Here is a 27,795-nt window from a genome sequence, read left to right as displayed (position 1 = left end):
TATAAGCTGTTCATTACTACACGTAAATTCAAAACATTTAAGAATTCTGGCAACGAAATTCATCCACAAGCATGGCTTCATCAATTCTCTCACTGTTTTCCTCCCAACTGGTCATTAGAGCACAGATTAGAATTTATGTGTGGCTACTTGGAGAATGAACCAGCTCTAAGAATGCGATCGGTCATTCACGATTGCCAGAGTGAAGGAGAATTTTACCATGCCTTCCTCTCAGCATATTGGTCTCAAGCCACACAAGATCGAGTAAAACATGGCATCATAATGATGAAAAATTTCGAACAATCTGAATCTTCAAGTCTTGTGAAATATTTTGAAGATATGTTACATAAGCATCAGTATCTTTCAAACCCATACAGCCCCTCAGAACTCATCCGCATTTGCTTAATCAAATTACCTGATCATTTACGGCATATTATTTTGGCACGCGGTTGCAAAGACGACATTGAAGCTTTCCAGGGACTCTTACAAGAATTAGAAATTGACACAGACAGTCACGGGATGCGAAAACAGGAAAACAACCACTACATGTCACATCCGTCGCAATTCCGCGATGAAAGAAACAATAACTGGACACGACAAGGCCATTCTCACAACACAAATCGTTACCAAAACAGACACCACCCATATGACCACCACTGGCAGAGTAATAGTTACAGAGAAAGATCGCATTTCCGTAGTAATGAATATCACAGACACAATCAGAGAAACAGACAATACGGGAACCAAAATAATTATTATCAAGGGAGACGGAATAACTTCAGACGGAACGATCCAGCGTGCAGTTACGATTCAGGGAGAAATTCTCCACCACGTGACCGACAAGAAATTAATTACAGAAATTACCGACATGACGACAGACGATATGATCGTAACGACAGACCTGAATTGCATCATAACTGGCGGGATTCAAACAGAACAGGGTCATCTCGGCAAGGTGAATTTGTAGAAGTTAGGTCTCCAAATCCCAATAACGACGCGCGCCAACCAAGAAACAGACAATGACTCCCACCGCAGGCAGCCGCGTGCGCCGGCGGGCTCAGAGAAAAATAAAATAAGCTAACCTTGACCAAAATTCCAGTGTTCCTTACCGACGTATTACACATGATAATTGCGTTGAAGCTCTGCATAGTAGGAAGAGTAAAGGCTTGCACCACATTTCACATGTAAAACCGTCCATTGAAAGATAATCTGTTTTTTAACTTAGTCTTTGCCATAAAATTTTTCACTTCACGTTACTAGTATGCTTTGTCACAGTGAGAAACTGTTAACACGCAACAATGTTTGAAGTTAAATATCCAATCAAGAACCAAGAGAACGTTTTTAAACAGAAATTACGAATGCATTGTTATAGTGAACAGACGACACAGTGCTCTTGTGTGTGTGTATATTCTTGCTTCTTAGTGGCACGATTACGTAACAACCGTAATGCTCATGTACTTAGACCATTTACCACTACTGCTAATGAGATTTTAATGCAACATTTTGGTTTACTTGAACATACATTCTGGATTTAAAGTACTTTTTGTGAGATACCAGATGACATAGTGGTTAGTATATGTGACAGCTACACGATTTTATCACGACGCTACTAATGAGTGACAATTTACAATGTTGCTTTTGCGGTGTTCCTGTTTTATATCTGCACAGTTTTCTGAATTCTTCTGGAAAGTGTAACGTGTTTTAGTAGTACCTTTTGTGGTATAGCTACAATGAGACAGCCTTTATCGTAGCACAACAATACGTTACATTATAGTACTTTCTTGATCATGGTAAGGTACGTAAAAACTACGATATCGGAAAGCATTTCACTTTCGTCTATGATGAGGTAAGTACACTGACCTCAGCAGAACTTAGCTTTCAGAGGACGATAACTACGACACTTCCACAGCACAGAGATTATCTTACAACAAGACGCACAGTTTAGCATTACAGTACACGTATTTGAGTGATTAATTTTGTACTTAAAACATTTATTTTTAAAGATATTTGAAGTACAATGATACAAAGGTTTTCCATGATACATTTCATTCCATTGCTGTAATCTGTAACACCTGAGAATATAATTACATTAATCCTCAGGGGGTACACGCTTTCTTTGTGTACCATGTGTTTGGCAAGCACAAGGAGCCCTAGCTAATATGGTATTTGCTTATACAAGTCTACACATTGGTACCATATTTCTCTAACGCAGAATTACACAGCTATGTGATCATTTAACTGAAAGAAAAAAACATTTATTTTACTACATCAGTGACAGATGTTTACCTAATTACACAGTTGGATAACTTCACACTCACGAAATTGTATTTTGTCTGTATTTTGTGAACTGTTCATATTTTTTCGGAACCATTGTGATACTATAAGAGCTTTGAATCATGTATTTGGTATGAGACATGATTTTTAAAGTACGTTTGAGGCTGATGACACTTGACATGAGCAGAGAATTTTTTTTTTTAGGTTTTGAAATTATTGGAGGAAGCTACGACGATTTTGAGATTTGACTGAGGTGTTATGATGTTACTATGACGACGACGATGTGAATTATGCTGCTGAGGTATGTTTAAGCTGATGCTATATGAGTTATTTGGTTATGCTACATATCTGTTATGATGAAATATTGAAGAAGTGTCGACGAATATGTATATGTGTAATAAGGTTAGGAAAAATGAGTAGTGGTTAGGGACTCTGGTTTGTGGAAAAGGATGTTGGAAACCGAGAATCGTACTTTAAGGGTTATGAAATGTGTGTATATGCGTGAATGTATCACTATGCTGGTGAAAATTTTTTGGACACTATTATATTTAAAGGATTTTGTTTCTACAAATTTGTAACGCAAATTCTCAATCTGTGAATATATTTTTATATGGGACTGTCACTGTAGCGGAAACTGCTGTCGTAACTTTTTCAGTAAGAAAGGTAAGTGACCACCTGCACGTAATGCGTCGTGGGAACCCAGCTGTGCGACAGTCGCCTGGGAAAAAAGCCATTAGTGTGTGCCTTTCAGAGGCACAGGTAAAAAAAAGCCATTATCCTCGCTATTGACATTCCTTTGTAGAAAGCATCGTAAATACGACACCCTCAAACTTGAAAACATGATTACACTGTAGAGTTCTTAATTTATGACATTTATTGAAATGAAATGATGAGAAACATTTTATATCTATTGTCTTTCTAGCTGAGAGATTGCTCATTTTGTTTAATATCCAATTTCTATCTGCACTGCAGCGTTGGTTAAAATAAAATTGAATAGATGTACTAATATCACTATTTTCTGTCTACAGACCCAGTAAAGAATCATTTTATGATGTACTTTCTTGTAAAAGAGAGCACAAATAGACATTTCCCTTCACAGGAATTGCAAAAATAATTTTTTTACGTTTTGGTAACTTGTCTGCTAGCGTATGTTCTCGTGATGCATCACTCTAGTGTTGAGATGTGACATAGGTATTAAACATTTTTACTGTAATATCTTTTTTGCTTCAGCTTTGTCATGTTTAGATATAAATTATTACATTTATTGCTGCTCGCTATGTTTACTTGCATTTTTTTGTCATAGCTGTTTGTATTAATTGTTTTGTGCCACTGCATTTCCTCATCCCTTAGTTAAGCATCTGAGCTCAGTAGATTTAAGTTAGCTTAAGAGGGGATAGCCTATATAAGAGAATGAGTTGCGATGGATTTGAAGAAATGCACTGAGAGGTTATATGAGAAAAGTACAGAAGAAAAGGTATAGATAGGACGTTTGGAAATAATGAAGAACGAAGGGAGATCTCTGAGAAGTAAAGAAAGTATTGTTTGCAAAATATTGCAGTAAAACAACCCCTGTCCATTCCTTGTGTTATCCCACTATGTGTTTGTGTACCCTTGTGTATTTATGTTCTTCCTGTCTTTATATGTTTATCTGATAAGACTTATGTTGCAGAATTTTTCTAATACTAAGCTACATTCACTATGTTGAGGAATACTGTTATCCTTAAATATAATTTGCATTAATAATATGTTATTTACTTTGTAAAGATGTTTACACATTATTTACTCTGTTTTGTTCTAATGCTCATGTGTGAAGTTTATGTTTCAAAAGTTATTCTGATCTTTTATGTATGTACTTATGTCGTAATTTTTATAACACTGATGTATTTGCTATTTCGATTCTTTTGTAAAGCCTGTACTACTACAAAGGTTATCTGTATTGTTATATTCTTTAATGATGTATTTTGTACCTTTGTTATTGTATTCTTATGTTATAAAATTGTAATTGACACCAGTTCATCAAATTTAGTAACTTGTAAATTACATTTCACTGCACACGTTTCTGTTGGTCATAGTATATGCACAATATGTGAGAAGTAGGGACTAATAGTGTTTGCAAGTGTATTGATAATTCAGCAAGGGACTGGTTAACAGCATTGCTGGTTCTAAAGACAATTCGAAAAACTTTGTGAGTGGACAAGTGGTGGGTTATGGACTTGCTATATTATCCACAAGACTCTTCAATGGTGATTGTGCGCCTGCACAGTCAAACAGATGGCTGCTGGCTATCTCTACAAGGACTGAAGTGGGTCTACACCTTTGATGACTCCCCAATACCATTATTTCTACAAGGACTGCAGTGGGTCTGCATCTCTGATGGCCCACCAATACTGTAATCTCTACCAGGACTACAATGGGTGTACTCTGTGTTGACCTACCTACCAATATTCTTCAAAACTTCGACTGACTCTGCTGTGGGTTTGCTCTGTTGTGGTTCATTACCTGTCTGCAAGTCAAGAGTCAGCACTGTCTTTCCATTGGAAGGACAACACTACTTCTTCAAGACTGCATGGAAATCCATTACTTCCATGTGCATTTTCTTTTATTGCTCAGTATTTGAAAAAAACACAGCAATTTTACTGTGATGAATGATCAGGACTGTCTATATGGACTGTGAGAAAATTTTAGCTTTTGACCAGCATTGTATCAATAAGTGTGTGCATTTGATTTCTTTGCTATTGTAATCATAATTATGAAAAAAATTTCAAATCTGTATTGGCCACTGCCCAAAACAATTTCTAAATTTTTTATGGGGAGCATGGGGGCTATGTAAGTAGGCTGTTTACGTTTTCTTATTGGTAACGCCACGTAGCGCTCTGTATGAAAAATCACTGGCTGTGCCGTGTGCAGTCTGTGGTTGGTTTGCATTGTTGTCTGCCATTGTAGTGTTGGGCAGCGGCAGCTGGATGCTAATAGAGCGAATTGTTGTGCAGTTGGAGGTGAGCCGCCAGCAGTGGTGGACGTGGGGAGAGAGATGGCGAAATTTTGAAATTTTTAAGAATTGGTGTCATGAACTGCTATATATATTATGACTATTAAGGTAAATACATTGTTTGTTCTCTATTAAAATCTTTCATTTGCTAACTGTGCCTATCAGTAGTTAGTGACTTCCGTAGTTTGAATCTTTTATTTAGGTGCCAGTAGTGGCGCTCGCTGTATTGCAATAGTTCGAGTAACGAAGATTTTTGTGAGGTAAGTGATTTGTGAAACATATAGATTAATGTTAGTCAGGGCCATCCTCTTGTAGGGATTACTGAAAGTCAGATTGCGTTGCGCAAAAAAAATATTGTGTGTCAGTTTAAGCACAGTCTTGTATAATTGTTCTAAGGGGATGTTTCAATAGTGCACAGCCACTGTGATGCCATGCAGGAATTACTTTTATTCCCAGATTTCATTAAATGGGTAGATGGAGGTTTCACTAGAGGTAAATTGGTTTTCCTCCTTCTTCCTAAAGCATGTCTGTGGATACTGGATTCTAATGATGAAAACTTTGTAACACGCCCAAAAATGAACGAAGAACCTGCAAATACCACATCTTGAATGGCTGAAAGAGAATAAAAATAGGTACTGTAACCACATTCTGCTAGTACATGGCCATTTAGTTGAATCTTTAACAACCCAGCCGTTGGCCAACATCGATAGTGGCTCAGAGGTACTACACCTCGTAACTGACGAGTGCCATAGGCATTAGTGGTGCCTCAAGTGAGCCCACAAGCCTACAGCATCGGGTCCAGTCACCAGGCACGGAATAAGTCCTGTTTAAAATGCAGCACCAGTTATTACAGTAGACTAGTTGCTATTTGGATCCCGCCTCTGCGTGGAAATTTAACTTCTGGTTATCGTCATTACTGTATATTCAGAGGTCTGATCCTGACAAGCTTGGCTTTGTTTACGAATTATGCATTCACATCGGGACAGAGGAAGGTGAGTTTTGTCCCTAACAGGGAGTCACAGGAAAAGCTTTGGCAATGTTCGATATTTGTCTTGGTGAAGTGCTTAAAATTTCTCAGTCTTTCGAGGTTCCTCTTGCAGCCCACCATGCTTTCACAAATTAAATTCAAGTGTCAAAAGTAATTAGTTACCGTCGCGAATAACAGTGTATTGATAATTCTGAATCATAATCCTCTCCGCCTGTCTCCCTCTAACCCAGGTTGATGGCCATCCATATTTTCGGTGAATTGTTAGAGACTTAATTACATCAAACGTTCTGGTCTCCTCTCAGCTCGCAGTTGGCATGTGAACAGGGTTGGTCAGAAATGCCCTCGCAACTTGACGTTTCGACATGTTTTATACAAGTCGAAGAAGCTCCAGTTCTGCTCTGGCTGTGGGAGCTGGTATTTTAGAAACAGCTGGGCGCAGCCTCCAGTAGACTGTCTGGTCTGCAGATAGGTGGCCCACGTAGCAGCATTGTGCCTGCAAGTGGCCCACCGGCCGCGCGCTGAACTGTGGCATAGGAACAACAGAGTGGTCCATTCCGTCAAAACTGCGGGGCAGACGGACGTGATGCTGCTCGGCCAGCCTTTGGAATTCGAGCTTCACGACTAACATGTCACTCTGAGCAGCAGTTACAAAAAAATGTGTCGGCATCTGATGGTCATCTCGCCGTCTTACAGCATTGCCATTTAGTGACAATTTCAATTGCTATTACGAGGGTTGACTGAAAAGTAAAGCCTCCACGTTCGTAACTCTCCAACAGTTTGCAGCATTGGTACCCGTCAGGTACTGGCTTCTTCCTTAGCCTCTTCTGTACAGTTCCAGTTGGCCGGAGGCCTTAGCATTGGACGATTGTGTTGTTACAGTGTAAAGCAGGGAACGGTAGGTCAATGCTATTTAAGCAACGTGCAGTAACTGAATTCTTGACATCAGAAGATGTCACGCCAAAGGAGATTAATCAGAGAAAGAAAGAGGTTTATGGTGATTGTGATGATGTGAGTACTGTGCGTCGTTAGGAGAGTAAGAATATGTTGAGGCGGGAACATCTGACCTGAGTGACAAACAAATCACTGCCACAGTGTTCTGGGACGCAGATGGTGTTATCTATGTTGATTTCCTTGACCGTGGAACAACAATAAGAGGCCGGCCGAAGTGGCCGAGTGGTTCTAGGCGCTACAGTCTGGGACCGCGCGACCGCTACGGTCGCAGGTTCGTATCCTGCCTTGGGCATGGATGTGTGTGATGTCCTTAGGTTAGTTAGGTTTGAGTAGTTATAAGTTCTAGGAGACTGATGACCTCAGAAATCACATAGTGCTCAGAGCTATTTGAACTACAGTAAGTTCAGAGAGCAACGCTGCGAACACGGCCAACAAGGGTCCGAAAGGAAACGCGAAATGTTTCCCTGCGGCATGACAATACCAACCCACACACTTCACGTGCCACCACGGCAGAGCTTCAGAGATTGACTCTCACCACCGTACGGCATCCTCCATACAGTGCAGATTTAGCACCGTCTGACTTCCATCTGTTCCTGATAATGAAAGACGATCTGCGGGGACATCATTAATCTTCTGATGAAGAAAGTGAGAGATCTGTGAGACTGCGGTTGCGGAAACAGAGGGTCGACTTCTTCCGTGACAGCTTCAGGAAACTTGTCCATCGTTGGCAGAAATGTATCCAATTGGCTGGTAATTATGTGGTTGAAAAATGGCCCTGAGCACTATGGGACTTAACTTCTAAGGTCATCAGTCCCCTAGAACTTATAACTACTTAAACCTAGCTAACCTAAGGACATCACACACATCCATGCCCGAGACAGGATTCGAACCTGCGACCGGGTGATTATATGGAAAAGTGAAAATTGGTTATTAAAGATCACATTAAAAGGATTATTTCTGCGTCTGATTTATTAATATAATTCCCGTCATAACCCAATTAACGAAGGTGGAGGCATTACTTTTCATTCAGTCCTTGTAAAAATTTCGAAAAAACTGTTCGAATGTTCCATTTTTAGTCCAGAATATGATGGTGTACTTATCAAAGGAAAGTTATTTCAGGCTGCTACGAAACAAAAAAAAGCTAACGTTACAAAAAACTTAAAATGAAAAACCATTTTTTCTTCAGCCTGTTGAAAAAAACATATTGTTGACGTATTTGGGCTGAAAAAAATGTGAACATTCTGAATGTACATAGTTGCATGTTATACAGGTGTTATCCTGAAAACATAAACGCAATCTGAGGTAAAAAATAAAATACCGTAAGAGGTGTAACGAAAAATGCCGCTCATGGGTTAGCGTTGTGTTGTACCTCGCAGAAACTTACAGCGATAAAGTTGTTAATAACACTAAAAAAATTTTAAACATGGCAGCGTTGTCAGCGTCCGTTACAACGTAAGACAAAGCAATAAACAGCCCTCGGTTGCAAAATGAAATCTTTTTGACCTAGGTTTCGGCCACTTCTGACAGTGCCTTTATCATAAATAAAACATTTAAACTGGCGTGTCACGTATGAAATAAATATCAAGCGATAAATCTTTAGTCAGAGAATTTTAAAATATAAAATATTGAAGTCAAGCTACTATGGGCTGCACACATCTGTCGAGGAGCGGTAGCATGAGACTGAGACTAAGGCGGGAACTTCAGTCTGATGTTAAGGGGGCGAGAGATTTTTCTTCATTGGGGAGGAGCGGTGCTGTCGTATCTCGTGACTACCGGCCCACGAGCTTCCGAGTACGTACGTTACACTAATAGAGCCTGCTGGTCACCAAAAGTTGCTGATTAATGATCTATGGGGTCGAAATATTTCGTGCATTTTGATATTGGAGTAAATGAAATTAGTTGACTGGCCGCAAAATTTTGATTTCGTTTCCAGAATGATTGATTTCGTTGTTAGGTAATTATTCTAAGCCCCCTCCAAAAACGACACAGCGCCTACAAAATCAGGCTTTACTTTTAACCGTTAAACGGTTACATGAAATCTTCATTCGCCCCACCACCCAAGGCAACAATACAGACGTCCTCTCCTGCCATACTCTTCACCCCGATGTGGAATTCGATGGTGAGGAAAGTGATCGTTTTGCCCTGGATCAAAAATGGTTCAAATGGCTCTGAGCACTATGGGACTTAACATCAGTCCCCTAGAACCTAGAACTACTTAAACCTAACTATCCGAAGGACATCACACACATCCATGCCCGAGGCAGGATTCGAACCTGCGACCGTAGCAGTCACGCGGTTCCGTTGCCCTGGATCAACATCAATAACAACCACAGGGCGAATTGCCGCTGATGGATGTACCATCTCGCGAACTAAGAGAGGAATTGCTTACGTATATGATATTAATAAGATTTAAAGTGCAGAGATATTTCTGTGAATAAATAATGACGCCGATAGTAGTTAAAAACGTGTACCTTTAACCGTATATCTGCAGGATCGTTTATTAGCATCAATCCAGCTATTCTGCAAGAGTGGAAATATTTGCACACTAATTACTACAGTTGGTTTTCACCATGTCTATGCGAGACACCCTTTAATAATTAATCTTTCATTAATAACATCTTTAATGCATAAGACGATCAGTAAGTATAAGTGAACAACCGTATTCTATTATTAATGAATGTTCATTGCAGTGATTTTTCACCTTGTTTAATTATTCTTTCCAAAAGCGACAATGATGCACGAATGAACCGTTCCTGCGTCAACATTTGGGAGGACGTCAGTTCACATCCACGTCCGACCAAACCGATACTGATTTTCTGTAATTTCACTAAATCGCTCTAGGCAAATAAATGCAGGAATGGTTTCTTTGGAGAAGGCACGGCCGATTTCCTTCCCCATGCTTGAAACATTCTGAGCGTGTCGTAGCGGCCCCTTATCAGTTAGAGGGCCTCCACAACAGCTGCCTACCTCCCTTCAAGGGTTCATATCAAAACATCGCCAGTGAATGTATATAGTAAACTTTCCGCATAAACGAGGCACTACTCCGTGAAAAGCCATGTGACAGAGATCCACCAACTGAAACTAATGTGCCTAAGTGTAGCATTCCACAGAATCGATGTTATAAGCACACCAGCCGAGTCAGACCGACAGTGTGTACATACAGCTACGACAGGTGCTGCCAATATCCATGCCGGCTCTAGCACAGTATACACTCGTCGTAGTCTTTCTTTAAAAATTTGTATCTTGTTGGGCGTAACGCCACTTTGAAATAGCGTAGCGTAGTATTTTGGTTCTCATTTCCTTCTTTCCATTGTCTTGTAACTCTTATCTGGCTTTTTCCACCAAAAGAATTATTGTGTTTCTTGTTGTTCTTGAGTCTGGAAATTAGTGCACCCCAAGAAGGCGTTTTAGTTAAATAAAGTGTATTCAAACATGATCTTTAGTTCTTTCGCGCCGACCGCAGCCCACAACAGTTTTTGGCGAAGAGGGTAAATGTTTCATTTTCGGTCTAAATGGATACGCCGGCCGCGGTGGCCGAGGGGTTGTAGGCGATTCAGTCCGGAACCGCGTGACTGCTACGGTCGGAGGTCCGAATGCTGCCTCGGGCATGGATGTCTGTGATGTCCTTAGGTTAGTTAGGTTTAAGTAGTTCTAAGTTCTGGGGCAGTGATGATATCCGATGTTAAGTCCCATAGTGCTCAGAGCCATTTTTTTGAAATTGCTACCATAGAGGAATTTCTTCAGTCCTTGATGGAAACCCTACAGCACATTCAGGCAGTGCTCGTTAAGTCAGAAAATCGCCCTCACTGCCCGGCGTTGCAAGATGTAGCTCACAGAGTTCATTCCATAGTGGGTAAATTGAACGCTTGCACTCGGCACCACCGACGTTTCCGGCTTTCAAGAAGTTTATCCAACCATGGCCAAATTATGTTGAACGGTTAGCACCACATTTACTAGCACATGGGATCCGTAACAAAATTCGAAGTCGGGATGTTTTTAGCAGCAGTCAGTCCACAGCTGTATCGTTTAATTCAACAACTGAACCCTGAGCTGTCTCTCTTTTCTCCATATTAGGGCTACCTTTTGGAGTACTTTTACGCACAAATACACGTCACCTCTGCGCATCAGACTTCTTTTTCTGGTCGAAAGTCCCCAGATCAGATATATCGGCAATGGATTACGACGCTCCAGGGTCTCTCCAGCGATTGAAAATTCCGGTGCTCCACCGTTGCCTGCAAGGAGTCTCATGCCTCTTCGTTGATTCATGACATGCTGGTGTTTCACGCACCAGACAAGGGTCTTCGGGCTGATATTTTGAAGTTGCAGGACCTGCTCCTCGACAAATGTCTGCCGATCATTCGTGCGTTTTAATAGTCTCACCGGCTACAACCACCGCGTCTCGATCCCGCTGTTTTCGCGTCTCGCCAGTTGCCTAGCACCGAGCGGGAGTCCTGCAGCCGAACGGCCCACACTGCCGTCGGGTGTCAGGCTTTGGAGAGATGCCATGCTTCCTACAGACTCAAAGGGTCGTCCCAAATCGTCACCGCAGAACCTGGAATCCTCGCATTCCATTGACGGACAAGTATTCTCCATCATTCCACAGATGGGAGTCCGTTTCCTCTTTACGCTGCAGTTCAGGCATATTGCTATGGTCTTCCAAATTGACTCGGCATCTTCCGTTTCTACTGTGGATGGTGGCACATACCAACGCTTACGCTCACCAACTTCGTACATTCGCGACTAGCATAGTTTCAGTAATCACCATATATCAGTCGAAGGCGTTATTTCATCACCAGTCTCTTACAACGGTCGTTTCTTCACCGCTCAGTTTTGGTACCGGCTCTCCTGGAACTACTAGCCTTCAGCTTTGGGCAGTTTTTGTCTCCTGGGTTTGTCAGTGCAGGACGAAGTATAGGCGTTTTCGATCGTCTCCTCGGATACCCTCCTCGCAGCGTTGGTCAGGAAATACGAAACGTTGTTCTCATAGCTACTTCCCTCTGCTATACCTCGTATTTTAAACCCCGCCCGATCCCCTTTGCTCACCAAGACAGGCTCCGTGACAAGTTGAAGGTATCCTTTCTCCCGTCGCGCACAGTCGCTGAGCGACGCCTATCGTTTTAGTCGAGAAGCTAGACAGTGGTTTTCGCATCTGTGGTGATTTTAACGTCACGGTAAATTGTCAGTCCGACATAGATGCATATCCTGTCCCATCGGAAGATGACATATTCACACGAGTTGCATGGTCAACCGTTTTCGTTTGGGGGGGGGGGGGGGGAGAAGGAAGAGACCAAACAGCGAGGTCATCGGGTTGGGAAGGAAGTGACATTGCAAAGGAACTATCCCGGCATTTGCCTGGAGCGATTTAGGGAAATAACGGAAAACCTAAAACAGGATGGCTGGACGTGGGATTGGACCGTCGTCCTCCCGAATGTCAGTCCAGTGTGCTAACCACGGCGCCACCTCACACGGTCAAGCGTTTTCGCCAAAATTGATTTGCGTCTTGTGTATTTCCAGCTGCCGTTGGACGAGGGATATCAGCAGATCCTAGTCATCATACCCCGTGTGGGCCTTTTCCAGTACAACCGCCTCCCGACTGTCATTGCTAGGGCTCCTGCCATTTTCCAACGTTATTTGGAACACCGCACAAATCAGGTGTCCGGTGTGGCAAATTACCTGGACGATGTGATCGTCGGTGGCTCATCAGCGGTGGACGTTGCGGACAAGCTGGATGGGCTGTTTCAGGTTTTTTTCGAGGCTAGACTCCTTGCCAGAAAGAAAATGTGACTTCTTTGCGCGTGAGGTCAGTTATCTCGGATTCACGATTGATGCCCATGGCCTACAAGCCTCTAAGGAGTATGTCGAGGTGATTCAAAACCTGCCTTCTCCCACCAACGTGAAGCAACTGCAATCCAACCTCGTTCAATTTAACTATTATCGGCATTTTATACCCCACGCCGCCGAGATTTTGGCGCCCCTGTCCGGATTGATGCGTAAGGGTGTGCGCTGGGTTTGGGACGCTACGTGTGAGCACGTTTTCACAAGTGTTAAGTCTGCTCTCTCCCAACCTCCATGTCTGGCCGTTTACGACCCTTCCTTGAAAGTCATGGTCACCGCCGATGTTAAAACCAAATATAGTCAAACTGAAAAGGAAGCGTTGGCGCTGGTTTTCACCCTAACTAAATTCTACGATTTCTGGAATAGGCGTCATTTCACATTGCAAACCGACCACAAATCTTTGGTTTCTTTGTTTCGCCCAGGCGCCACAGTGCCCACCTGGTCAGTGTGACGCTTCCAGCGTTGGGCACACTGCCTGGCGACGCTCGACTTTGGTATTGTCTATCGCACCACGGAAAGGAACACCAACGCCGATTTCCTTTCGTGGCTGCCTGCCGGAGTGGACAGTGAGTTTGACGCCTCCTCCTTGGTTTGTTTCCAATTGGATCCGAACGTGGACGTAGCTCTGGACGGGATTCCGTTGTATGCCGATGCAGACCAGCAGGCCATCGCTCAGGATCAGACACTGAAAACTCTGCTCCGCCAAATCACTGCGGGTTGGCCGAACAGACGTCGTAACGTCCATGACATTGAAGTCAAGCATTTTTGGGATACCGACACAATCTCTTATTCCGCCGTGGCGTCTTCCTTTTGCATACTGATTCGGACTTTCCCCTGGTGGTCGTACTGCAGGCATTGTGGCGCAATGCCGTCTACTTCCTCCACGCTGGCCATTGGGAAATCGTCTTCACCAAACAGCTGGCCTCCCGACACATTTATTGAGGCAGATTGGATAAAGACATTTTCTCCCTCGTTACGGCCTGCACCACATGCCAAACACGTTAGGTAGCACCCCCACGCCAGTGATTTTCGTGGCCAGATCCAACTGCTCTGTGGGAACGTCTTCACTGGGCTTACGCACGGGCACTTCATGGATCCCAATGGTGCATTCTGATCGAATACATGTCGGATTCTCTTATATCTTCCGCATGATGAACACCACTTCAGCTGAGACTATAAAAATTCTCCGGCGTCTTTATGCTACCGAGGGACTCTCAAAACGATCGTTACAGATGATGGTCCGCATCGCCCCGTTTCACCCTTCGACAAACAGGAAGACAGAACGTTTTGTATGGATATTCAAGAGCCAGCTCGATAAACTGCTGTTGCATAACCCGTTAGAGGAAGCATTGCTTCTTTTTTTGGCTACATACTGCACCACCCCACATGCCGATAAAAGTCCATGAAGATTCATCACGCTGACGACTCCACTCTCCCTCATCGGTCCTTGTTCCCAAGACTTCTCATCTTCCCCCCACACTTTAGCACTCTCCTTCTGTGTCGGGCAGGAGGTGTGGGTTTGGGTGTAGATCGTCTCTCATCCATGGGCGCGCTGGGCGCTTGCCGACATCACTAAGCTCGGTGGCCCGGCGATGGCATCTCTCCAGTGGGCCGATGGTTCCGCTGAGCGCTGGCACCTCAACCAGCACCGCCCCGTGTGGTCGACCACGAGGCCCCAGGGACGATGCCAGTGCCCATCGGCGTCAACCCTGTGATGGAAACTCCACTTCCACCCCCATCTCAGCCTTTGCCTCCAACGGCAGCTGCCCCTGCTGCGTCGCCGCCTTCAGCCCCAGACGGCCACGAGCCTATGGACGTCGAAGGATGACAGGATGCCGCTACTCCTATGGATGTTTTTGGTGCTGTGCTTTTTTTTTTTTTTTGCAGATGGAGAAATGTCGTAGAGCCCCTTATGAGTTAGAGGGGCTACACAATGGACAAGCAAGTTAGGCTGCTGACCTCCGTTCAAGAGCTCAAATCAGAAGATCGCAGTGAATGTAAACACTAACAAACGTTCCTTATAAACACGGCACTACTTTGTGAAAAGCCATGTGACAGAGATCCAGAATTCCACATAAGGCGATCACCATCGACAGTTGTGTTGAACATTTATTTAGCACATTTAAACAAACAAATAACATTTAAAACCATCAACACATTTTTAAAATTACTATTTAGATGAGAGCAAGTTACTTAAATGGCAGGCACCTTACGATGTAGGATATAAAATATAATATTTCACATGACCAAGCAACCTCGTGAGATTCAACAAACTACGCCCAGAAGCGGACACCGTAACACTAAACTGTTTCCAATACAGGCTCTGCATGGACCCTCAAACGGGGGCAACAACGGTCACGAACAGTCACGAGAAATTCCAGAACTAGTGGGTTTGTACAACAGACTGACATCTGCCTTAAGTAAATAGAAAAACAATAATTCATTGCATCGTGTCGTCTGTAGAATTAAACAACATATTAATGAACATCAGCTAAACAGTGCAAATCTATTATCTCATGTGTGTAAGACCAATTATACTTTTGCCCCGAGTGAACTAGATACACGGTGACCCGGCACGCGCGGGCAAAGGGGGCAGAAAATACACAACAGCACAAGCAGGACGCAACCCAGGATCCCGCATACGCTGCCAAGACCAACAGCTGAAGTCCCGATAAAGCGAAATCAAGTGCAAGTAACTAGCGTGCAGACTAACGACATATTTGGAACACCCCCAACCCACCCCCCCTTCCCCGACTCAAAACACAAGGCTACTTACAGTTAGCCACACATAAATTTGTGACTAAATCAGAATTAATTACCATATCCACATACTGTCATTGAAGGAATTCTTCTACTTTCATTAATAGAATCAGTTTCAAAGTATTTAAACACAAAATAACAACTGGCCTCTCAGTAACTTGTAAGAATTAGACACGTGTCTCTCAGACACAGCATCACTTCAAATAGAAACTAACAGTAATGTTATTGCAATTCGAAGCAAAATATATCCAGGAAAATTTTATTCATATATATCAATAGCAATTGGCAAGCTCAACTCAATTGTGTGATATAAATACAATAACCAGGCGGCACTTAGACAAGGACCAGCCAAACTGTTTTCAATGGCGGTTAACACTGATAGTGACAATCTACAAGCAGAATGTATCAGCACTCCAGGACCTAGCAATTGGTTATTATCACATCGCATACAGCTCTCACTAGAACCTTGCGTAATAAGCAAGCTGAAATTAACACATTAGAGGACAGACTCAGTACGAGTAGCAACGGCAGGACAAGAAAATGAAGTCAACGTAACTGAGCCCGGCATCGATTCCGGCCACAATTTACAGCACAAGCAAGACCCTTACCCCCTTGCTTCTTCGACGAAGACAGCCGCCTCATATCCCGGTGTCAGGAGACATGCAGGAAGCGAAATACACCAACGGCTTCCCAGTAACGTGACTGCTTCCACGCCGGCGATATTTCTTATGGCGCCGTCACCCGGGTGAGCAGCCCCTTCTAGATGTGCTCTTCCTGCTACCTCGCACAGCGCCTGTTCTGTCCGCCAGACTTCCCAAACGATGTTACTGCTGGGTGTCCCAAAGCAAAATCCTCGCTACTTGCTACACCTTATCCCTCGCTCCCCGATCGGCCCGGTAGCTGACACCACTGCGTGCTCTGCGCACATCACCGGAAAGATGACGCACGCCGGAGGCGGGAATATCGCTGATGGAGCCACACGGCTCATTTACCTTGTACATTTATATTTTTACCGGAATGAATTATCTCTCTGCAGCATGAAATTTCCTGGCGGATGAAAACTGTTTGCCGGATCGGGACTCCAACTGGTACCTCTATCTTTCGCAACCAAGTAACCTATCAATTAAGCAAGCTGAAACGCCTTGCTTAACTCGCCGGACAAGAAAGGTAGCTTAAATTGTGGAAAGGGGCCATAATAAAGGGCTGTGAGCTGCACTTGAACATACAACTTTATTATTTGATCAAACCATACAAAAGCAAAAAAATAAAAAAAATTTAAACACACAGCATTAATCTTTTGGACTTAATTACCAGGTGAAAGCCACTTTAATTTAAAAACGGCTGAAGGCCAATAACTTCAAACGCTAGCATAATCAGAAATTTAAAAGGCAAGCCTTACCTTAAAAGAGTTATTTAGTTAGGTTGAAGGCGCAAAGAGTCAGACACTTCAAGAGCAAACAAGTTGAATTCAAATTTGGTGAAGGCCTAACATTTAAAGCTCCATAACACTAATTTTTTTTAAATACCAAAGGCCTTACGTGTATCAGTTCTCTAAATTAGGTTGAAGGCCAAAAGAATCTTACGCCTTAATGGCAAACTAACCTTAATTTTTTTTAAAAAATCGGCTAGAAGCCATACAAGTACAAACAACAAGAACAAATAAAAAAGAGGCAGTACACCCAAGGCGCTCAGATGTTCGACGGTCGACCTGGAATACAAACACTAACGCTCGCTTAGGTGAGACAGGCAGTCGGGCCCACCATTCACGATCCGACGAGAACCCAACCGACGGACAGTCACCGGACCCACCGACAAGATAACTTCCACTTCACCCGACCAAGGCACAACAGGGAGTTCAACGGAACAACATAGGAGATATTGGTGCCCACAATCACTAATACCTGGAGCTGTCAAACTACACATCCTGTTGGAGAGCAACAACACGATGAGGAAACTACACTGCCTGAAATTTGCGTCAACGGTCACGAGGCAGATTTCACTGGTGCACTTCAGTTCAAGTAACCAAATACAGTGAAACTCTGCAGGAGGGTGGCTAGAATTTTCCAACTTAGAAAATTAAGTCATTGCTCGCTGGTATATCCCAACAGCCGACAACGAACTACAAACGACACAATGTGGACAGTCTTTCTTGCTAGTAGATTGAATCAGAACTCAACTTTCGTGTCCAGGTTCGGTGAGCCATGGACTTCGTAGTAATGGGAATAGCCCCACACACAGCGACACCACGAAGAGACCGCCAGCGGCCCCGTCCAAACTACGTCCCGGGGAGAATTCCTCGCTGCTCCACGCCAACTGACCGACTCCCCAGAAACGTAAATGGTAAAGGACGAAATATATGTTGGCCCATGAGACGACCAACCGAACGACCAACCAACGGTCGTCCTGCTCCAATTTCTCTCCGTCGGGCAGTTAATGTGTGTCGCCAGAGGTCGGAGAGCACTGGCTGTCGGCGCCTCACCCGCGCCGTCCCCGACTTCACTGCTGCAGCGTCACTACTGCACTGCTGGTCCGTCTCCAACTGACTACACTGCTGGTCCGTCCCGAACTGACCGACAGACACACGACGACCCTAAAATCCTATCGGTCGCTCCAGAGATGGTACGACAGTGCACTTATCGATACGCACTGCTGCTGCCGCTCACGGGCAGGTAAGACAGGATGTTAGTGACGGCGGTAAATGGAATAAGAAAACGATGCTGCAGTACCGTAACATAAGATGACAAACAAGAAATGCGGTATTCATCATTTTGATGTGCAGCTCCTTGTATTGGCCGTGTTTGCAGTTAGAAATATTTTGGATCAAATGTAAAGTGCAAAATAAAAAGGAAACCCACTGATGATGGCACAGTGGTGCCGAAACATGTTTTTGGGTGTTAAAGAAAAACGGTGTTTTGCATAACTGGCGGACCTCAAATCCAAAATAAGAAATGGGGTAAACGCCAGCCATGCACGGCTCACAACCGACGCACGACTGTCAGTCCGCGACTCACAGCTTATCTTCGCTCTGTATCTCATATCCTACCTCCCAAACCTTACAGAAGTTCTCCGAAACTTGCAGTGCTAGCATTCCTGGAAGAAATGGTATTGCCATAAAATGGCTTAGGCACAAACTGTGGGATTGTTTCCAGAACGAATGTTGATTCTTCTGTGCAGTGTGTGCTCATATGGATTTTTATGGCAGATGAAACTGTGTGCCCGAATGGAACTAGAACTCGGGGGCTTTTCAAAGGTCATGATTTCGAGTTTCCGTCCGGCAAAAAGGGTCATCTGCTAGGAAGTTCAATTTTTATTGCTATTACAAAAAGAAGTGTGTCATTCATTCATAGAAATGTTGCATAGACAACTCTCGTCATTTCTTTGCCATTGTACATTTACTATAGTATCTCACACAGATCATAGGAATACAAGCAATCCATCTTCAGGGCACAAGTGGCCCATCGGGACCAACCGACCGCCGTGTCATCCTCAGTTGAGGATGCGTATAGGAGGGGCAGGTGGTCAGCACGTCGCTCTCCCGGTCGTTATGATGGTTGTCTTTGACCGGCCCCGCTACTATTCGGTCGAGTAGCTCCTCAATTGGCATCACGAGGCTGAGTGTATCCCAAAAAATGGCAACAGCACGTGGCAGCCCGGATGGTCACCCATCCAAGTGCCGGCCACGCCCGCAGCGCTTAACTTCGGTGATCTGACGGGAACCGGTGTATCCACTGCGGCAAGGCCGTCGCCCATAGGAGTATGAGATACTAATAATTAGTAACACTCACACTTAATGGTAGTGTTCACTTTACATCGTTTGTCTTAGGGACCAACTTATGGCTTTTCACTAATAAATAAACATTCAGTGGCAAGCACGTGTATTAACAATGTTCCTGTCTCAGTAACTAAATACGAGAATATTCATTTCCCTTTCACCAACATCAACACACCTGTAACATACACGTACATGTAAGAATGAAGTTGGATTGATGTAGTTCTTCCATTCAAGAACATTATTCGGGTTATTTTGCAGTGCAGATGCGAGGTACTGTTGCGTCATTCGGGGAAAAAGGTCACATTTTATTTCTACAATTTTTGTTCCTTGCATAATCAACTTGAAAATTACATTCTAATTTTCTCAAGGCGCTGTCATTTGATGCACTGCCCAATTCGGATTAATGCTGAGATGTCTTGCATCCTGGTCCACACAAAAACCAATAAACAACTGTGGACAGCACCCTAGCGAATTTTCCTTTCCTCTTACATATATTTGCTGAGGGAGGTGGCTGAGGAACCCATTAATCGCCAACAAGAGGATCCAGTATCGTCAGCTGAGCGGTGATTAGGAAGATTTTGGGCCAACTTCCGGGCAGGAGTAAAGCAGAATATCATGCCTGAAACAGATGAAATCAGACGTCAAGGATAAGACTTATAAAAAGTACTGTTCCTCCTGGAAGAAGGTTGACCATTGGTATCAAGCGATCGCAGTGTCGTCAGAACAGAGATGACTGAAAGGAAACATATATATATACTTCATAAATAAATGCTTATCGATGCAATTTCTTTCTCGAGAGAGAGTCACGGGAAACGATACGCTATTCGCTGAATACGTTTATGTTCACTACATCTACATTTCAATATCACTCTTATAAAATATATGCATATATCATTAACGTCGATACGGATCAGGACTTGGAACATACATTATGTTTGAACATTACCTCGAAGAGAACGGTGTACTGACACACAGTCAACACAGATCTAGAAAACATCGTTCTTGTGAAGCACAGCCAGCTCTTTACTCACGCGAAGTGTTGATTGTTATTAACAAGGGATTTCAGACTGATTCCGTATTTATAAATTACCAGAAGGCTTTTGCACAGTTCCTCAGAAGCGGCTTGTAATCAAATTGCATCCTTATTGAATATCGTCTCACTTATGCGACTAAAAAAAACTAAACTCCGCCCGAACAAGCTGAATTTTTAATTTCTAGTCAGGAAGATCGTAGCAACAGACGGAAAGCTACCGAGTAAAACAGAATGGTGTTCTGGCGTTCCCAAAGGTGATGTTATAAGTCTTCTGCTGCTCATTATCCATTTAAACGATCTAGGAGACAATCTGAGCAGCCGTCTTACGTTGTTTGCAGATAACGCTGTCGTCTACCGTCTAGTAAAGTCATCATGGAAGACGATTTAGAAAAGATATTTGTAACGTGCGAGAATAGATAGTTGACTCTGATAATCAAAAGTGTTAGGTCGTCCATGTGACTGCTATAAGGAATCCGCTGAACTTCGGTTACACGATAAAACAATAAAATCTAAAGGCGGTAATTAACTAATATCCACGAATTACAATAAAGAACAACTTAAATTGTGAAGAACTCATAGAAAATGTTGTAGGGAAGGTGAACCAAGGACTGTGGTTTATTGGCAGAACACTTAGATGATGCAACAGATTTACTAAAGAGACTGCCTACTTACGCTTGTCCGTTCTCTATTTGAATGCTGATCTGCGGTGTGGTATCCTTATCAGATAGGATTAACGGAGTTCGTTTAGAAAGGTCAAATAAGAGCAGAAGGTCTTATGTTACCGAGAAACAAGATACAGAGTGTCACGGACATGATACCGCATTTGGAGTGGCCATCAGTAACACAATGATGCCTCTCGTTGCAGTGGGATCTTCTCACGAAATTTCGATCACCAACTTTTTCCTCCCAATGCGGTAGCATTCTGTTGACGCCTACCTACACGACCATCAAAATAATGTGAGGGAAATTAGATCTCTCATGGAAAGATATAGGTGTTGGTTTTTTTCGTGCGCTGTTCGAGAGTGCAATAACAGATGATTAATATGAAGGTAGTTCGATGAACACTCTGCTAAGCACGTAACTGTGATTTGCACAGTATCCATGTAGATGTGGTTGTAGAATTAGACAAGGTACACGTGTGGTGCTTAATTCATGGCAGCGTCATCTGTTATTTACATTCAACATTATTGGTTCAAAGAGCTTCCACTCGTCAAAACACCGCCGGCTGTGAGTTTCAGATGTGGACAGATTAACAATGTTACTTTTCCTCCGTCGGTGGGTGCCCAGTTTGCTGCAAACGGTATAACGTGTTTGGGCAGTCGTAAGGATGAACACGCCAGGTTGCCTGTTGTGAAGTTTGTTAAAAACCCAATAGAAAAATTCGTTCTTCGTTCTGAACTTTGTTGCGAAGTTGGGTGCTCAAGCAGGCTACCAAGAGTGAAATACATGCAGTAGAGTGCGGGTACGATGGCCATGCAACAATTCCACTAGGGAAGAATTGTGAAAAACGCGGAGTGCGACAGGAGCTGAGAATAAACGAGAAAACGTTTCCTTTTAAGTGGTAACCTCTAAGTTGGGAATTCTGTTACTTGGAAGAGGGAACAAAGCGTTCTGCTTCACCATTCGTTTGATGACGAATGCCGTTTTGTTGACGAAGTTGTTCAACAAAAATGTGCACCGTGGTCCGAAACGATAGACTGTGGTGAATCTTCTACAAAACTTAAAAGAAGAGAGAGAGAGAGAGGCGAGAGCTTTTGTGGTGCTAATGGTAGTTGTTGTATTTATTGGAATGTAAAATGGATGTCAGCTGTATGCATTGACGATAATCAGCCTCTGTGTATTCCAGAAAGGGCCAGAAAATTCAATGAGAATGCGTTGCCAAGGGCCGTCAAGGTGAGACCAATTCAAAAATCCCTGGGGCAGTTCTGTCTGGTTAAACACGCATGTGTGTCAGTGAACAGTAATTTACTCTAACCACTTGTAAAAATCAATCCCTGTACAATAACTGCGTGCTAGCTGCTTGCTTCTAACGGTATTCCAATGTCCTCTGATTTTATGCGTAATAGTTTCAAAACATGTTGCTGCCATGGTGTGAGAATCATGACTCGCATTTGGTCATTAGGAGTTGTTGTTGCAGTTGTAGTCTTCAGTCCGAAGACTGGTTTGCTGTCGCTCTCCATGTTACTCTATTCTGTGCGAGCCCCTTCATCTCCGAATAACATTAGGGCTATCCAATGAAATTACACTATTCTGGAGACAAAGGGTGTTGCGCTGTGCGGAGTGTTTACAACTACTGAATCTAAAATTGATTCTGGATTACAAGACAAACCTATCCAGTGTAATGCTTGAGAAATCGTAGTGATTGATCATGGGTGAGCTAGTTCAATTGGTTTCGGGTCCCTTCTGCAGAAGTCAACATAAATTGGGGAAGTTAACGGATCAAATGATTCAAAAGGCTCTGAGCACTATGGGACTCAACTGCTGTGGTCATCAGTCCCCTAGAACTTAGAACTACTTAAACCTAACTAACCTAAGGACATCCATGTCCGAGGCAGAATTCGAACCTGCGACCGTAGCAGTCGCACGGTTCGGGACTGCGCGCCTAGAACCGCGAGACCACCGCGGAGTTAACGGATCGTGCCTCGGGTTGCCCCGTTCGCCTTCATGGTAAGACTTTGTCGGACGCCGGTCCAACGCCTTTTTGGGTTTCCAGTCGAGGACAGCGCCACGTCGTGCGTCCTTCTGTTTACGGGTGAGTGTCATTTCTGACATTCTCCAGGAATCTGTCGAAGTTGCCTGCGAGTTCTTTGAAGCAACTTGACTCTTTCCATCCGCTTGGTTTTCAGCTTCAGTTGTGCCGTGTTCCTGCGTTTTGCATTTAATTGGTGATTATTTGAAGGAGCCGCTGGCATCTGGTCATCTCAAACACATATGGCAATTAGCTTATCTGTTTGGACACCGTTTCTTTTAAAGACATCTGGCTCAGTAATTTAATTAAAATTTGAAACTGTAGTTTCCCTTTGGTTTTGATTTGAAGACTTTGCGTCCTGTGTTCAATTTTAAGTTTGGGTGATAACCTGCGGCTGAGTTGAACTTAAGTGGCACTGACTCGGTTCTTGCAGCCAGCAGTATATCTCCTTCCTTACTCTTCAGCGGAATAAGTGTAATATTTTGTGTAAGACACAAATACTTGCTTTATTTAAAGTACAAACAACTTTTGATTCATGGTTACTCTCGCTCTGTTTTTATACACGAACTAAGTGTGATTTCACCCCTCCAGAGATCGCTATGACTGCAGGGAAACTCTGGCTGACAAAGCGAATCATGAATGGTGGAATGCGCTCCCATATGAGTGAAACTAAAGAGCACAGAGCACGACATGAGGAAACATCTAAAGGATACGTTTAAAATTTCGTCATCGTAAAAGCAAGGGAGCAGAAACAGGTTATTTATTAAGAACTTAAATGGAAAGGAAAGAAAACTCTTCTTATCTCATTACAGACGAGTGACGGTGGAGATGAAACTGGAAAAATTTCCGATGACCAGGCTTGTATCTCGGGGTTCTAAAATGTGATGGGATAAGAGTGGAAAAATGGATTTAAGCACTATGGGACTTAACATCTGAGGTCAACAGTCTCCTAGACTTAGAACTACTTGAACCTAACTAACGTAAGGACATCACACACATCCATGCCGAGGCAGGATTCGAACCTGTGACCGCAGGAGCCGCGCGGTTCCGACGATAACACTTGAAATGGAGAAGGAGCAGTATGTTTTAAGAAAGGTCAACAATCAATAAATATGTTAGCTTTCAGTCTATGATGTGGTCATCTAATAAGACACTCAAATTCTGTTGGGGGCAGGAGTGAGAACGAAATCAGCAATGCCTTTTCCAAAGTAACCATCTCAGAAATGGCTTTAATCGGTGGGAATACCATGTAGTATATAGGTCAGTAAGAAAGAATAAGAGTTCAATTAGCTGCATCCGAATGGAAGTACAGTGTCGTAAGTATTGCGTCACATCGCTCGGTTGAGAAGGTAGGAGTAATTCTGATTTATATGGTTTTTAAATTAAGAAACTTTGCGCTGTTGTAATTAGTAGCCATTAAAGTCTCGTGTTAACGCCTGCCAACGATACAATACTTGTGGTTATGAATTACTTGTAGGAAAATCAGAAGCTGGGTTAAGATACATTGGAATAGTTTTCAGGAAATGGAACATATCTCCTGGTGAAGTGGTTTCCGGAACACTCGTTCGTTCCTTGAGAACTGCCCATAGTCGAGCAACACATAACTTACTTCCTCATTATTCCCGTGAAATGAACTCATCGACAAAATCACAGAAATTAAAGCTTGAATGGCTGTCGCCCATAGTCGATCTTTACACGCATCATTTGCGAAATGAGCAGGGAAGGGCGGAAAACAACAGTCCTACTAGAAGTATCCTCCGCCATACACCGTAAGGTGGTTTGAGAAGTGCAGCTGCTAATTTAGAAGTACGAATCAATATGAAGGATCATTGAATAAACACACTACATAACATAGGAATTGTGCCAAAGGCAAATAAAAACGCGAAAGTTCATGAAAGTGAGGTTGGATTGCCGGCCGGTGTGACCGAGCGGTTCTAGACGCTTCAGTCTGGAACCGCGCGACCGCTAAAATCGCAGGTTCGAATCTTGCCTCGTGCATGGATGTGTGTGATGTCCTTACGTTAGTTAGGTTTAAGTCGTTCTATGTTCCAGGGGACTGATGACCTCAGATGTTAAGTCCCACACTGGTCAGAGTCATTTGAACCACTTTTTGAGTTTGGATTGGTTGTTTGGGGAAGGAGACCAGACAGTGAGGTCATCGGTCTTATAGGATTAGTGAAGGCCAGGGAAGGCAGTCGGCCGTGACCTTTCACAGGAATCATCTCGGCATTTGCTTGGAGTCACTTAGGGAAATCACGGAAACCTAAATCAGGAAGGCCGGACGCGGGACTGAACCGTCGTCCTCCCGAATGCGAGTCCAGTGTGCTAGTTACTGCGCCACCTCGCTCGTTTGAATGTGTGACTGAGTGAAAATTTAGGATAACTATTTTTAGTCTGCACTGAGGGATCCTACTTTTTAGCTGCCTTGGGACACATGGAAGAATATCACTATTTTTGGGCCGCACATAATGTATTTAACACTAATGGTGACGGATGAGCAAGAACAGGGACATTTGGAGTAATCGAGTGAACTCATGCGGAATTTATTAATTTACGATTGTTTATTCCAAGAAAGCAAAATCGAATTCATTTGATTTTTTAAACGAGGTTTCATTGCCGTCATAACGTTACTGGAGGGAACTTTATAAAATTTAATTACCGAACTTTTGATAGATGTTCATTTCTTAATCGAGATGTGGACTATTTGATTTGGGCTGCATATAGAAACCAGGCCATTGATTGGACATCTCTCGTCTCGACGATGTCCAAAGTTTTCGCCGTTTGCATAACAAGAGCGCATGCAATTTCTGTAACATAGGGAACTAAAGGATGTAGTAGCAAGTTGGAAAAATGATAGGCAAAAATACACTTCTCTATTTTCAGGGTGAAAATAAAATACTCACCAAGAGGAAACAGAACGATGTGAACGTGTAAGTGCTGGTTTGTAAATTATTAAATCGGGTTATACAGTGTGCCATATATTAAGCATACAAGACAATGAAAGTATGAACAACTTTTACAATAAATTATTGTATGCCTTCACCGAGGCATCAAGTAACACTGACCATAAAACTGCAGAGAACAGTCAAGGTAAAAATGGAGGCAGATAGTAGCTGCGATCTGATTCACTGTACTGGTTGTATACATTCTAATCTCAGACTTTCCCTACATTTTTTGTGCTCTATTTGTCCATCTGGGACCATGGACTCTACTTCGTACCGTGTTGATTCATGTCTCGTGATCCTCATTTTACTTCTAGCTAGTATTCTCCTCATATTCGTTACCTCACCGATTCTCGACAAATTTGACTCATTTGATATTTTGTCGCTCTTCTTAACTTTCAGCAGCCTCGCTACTCTTCGATACTTTTCTCTTCCTGTCACCCACACTCCACGAACACATTCGCAGAAATATCTTTCTCAGTTATCTCCCACAATATTACTTTTGATACTTGTGAAACTCTTTAGCCAGAAATGTTCTTTTTACTTGCTGTAGTCTGCTCCTCAGCTCCTCACTGATACATCTACCGTGCGTTATGTTTGCAAGGTTGTACAAATCTTTCACATCTTCAACTAACGAGGTCTCCAATTATCTTGAACCTTAGGTTATAAGTCTGAAACATAGTACATCATACTTCCTGTTGAATCCTACCTAGTCGTTGAATATGGGGCGTCTAGGAAACCTGCTTTCTCGGAACGCTAGACAGCAATTCAAGTAAGTCTTATTAATGATTTTTATTACTAAACCAAAAAATACAGGACTTAACTTCGTGATAAACATATGTGTCGCAAGCGAAGGATGACATACAAAATAAGAACTGTCTTCAATATAACAATTCCAAGTTTGAGCTACATAGAATATACGAACAAAGTAATGAGCATTGACGCTTCTATGCAGGTGCCTGGTCTGGATGCTTCTCGTAGAAATGGGCCGCGACCAGTCGGGGCCGGCGCTTATGTCCTCTTCGCCTAGAGGCCACTGCTGTCGCGTTGTCGTCCTGGAGGGGGATCGGTCAGCGTGCTATTTGCTGACGTCTTCTTCACAGCCGTATTTGCTGTCTCGTTCCCGACTGGCGTGCCGGCGATTGACTTTTAGCCGTAACAATTCCTTTTTTATATATATTTTCGACGTTATTAAAAGTGGTTCAAACGGCTCTGAGCACTATGGGACATAACTTCTGAGGTCATTAATCCGCTAGAACTTAGAACTACTTAAACCTAACTAACCTAAGGACATCACACACATTCATGCCCGAGGCAGGATTCGAACCTGCGACGTAGAGGTCGGGCAGGTCCACACTGTAGCGCCGAGAACCGCTCGGCCACCCCGGACGGCTCGACGTCATTATTCAAACATAAATGTATATAGTTCGATATTTTACTGCCATTGCTGACTGTAAAATAATCTAGTTGAGGGCTATTGGAAACAGTGTTGTAAAGGATGTAGTGGACATGCTGGCAACGTCAGGGTCTTTCCAATGTACAACAACAAAAGACTGTCTCAATAG

At 43.2% G+C, this 27,795-nt stretch overlaps 1 protein-coding gene and 1 pseudogene across 1 annotated transcript in view; one reads left to right on the top strand and one right to left on the bottom strand.

Moving 5' to 3' along the window:
- Positions 1-14,862, top strand: part of LOC126278900 (splicing factor 1-like) — a 78,213-nt gene extending 63,351 nt beyond the window's left edge. The window contains exon 4 of the mRNA XM_049979175.1: positions 14,681-14,862. Coding sequence (XP_049835132.1) covers positions 14,681-14,862 — 182 coding nt within the window. The remainder of the gene's footprint in view (positions 1-14,680) is intronic.
- A 4,562-nt stretch (positions 14,863-19,424) lies between these two features.
- Positions 19,425-19,541, bottom strand: LOC126279769 (5S ribosomal RNA; annotated as a pseudogene).
- Positions 19,542-27,795: the final 8,254 nt, after the last annotated feature.

Source organism: Schistocerca gregaria, chromosome 6 (genome assembly GCF_023897955.1).
Source record: "Schistocerca gregaria isolate iqSchGreg1 chromosome 6, iqSchGreg1.2, whole genome shotgun sequence".
NCBI classification, from domain to species: Eukaryota; Metazoa; Arthropoda; class Insecta; order Orthoptera; family Acrididae; genus Schistocerca; species Schistocerca gregaria.
The sequence above is the reverse complement of the archived record's forward strand: the minus strand, read 5'-3'. Positions and strand labels throughout refer to the sequence as shown.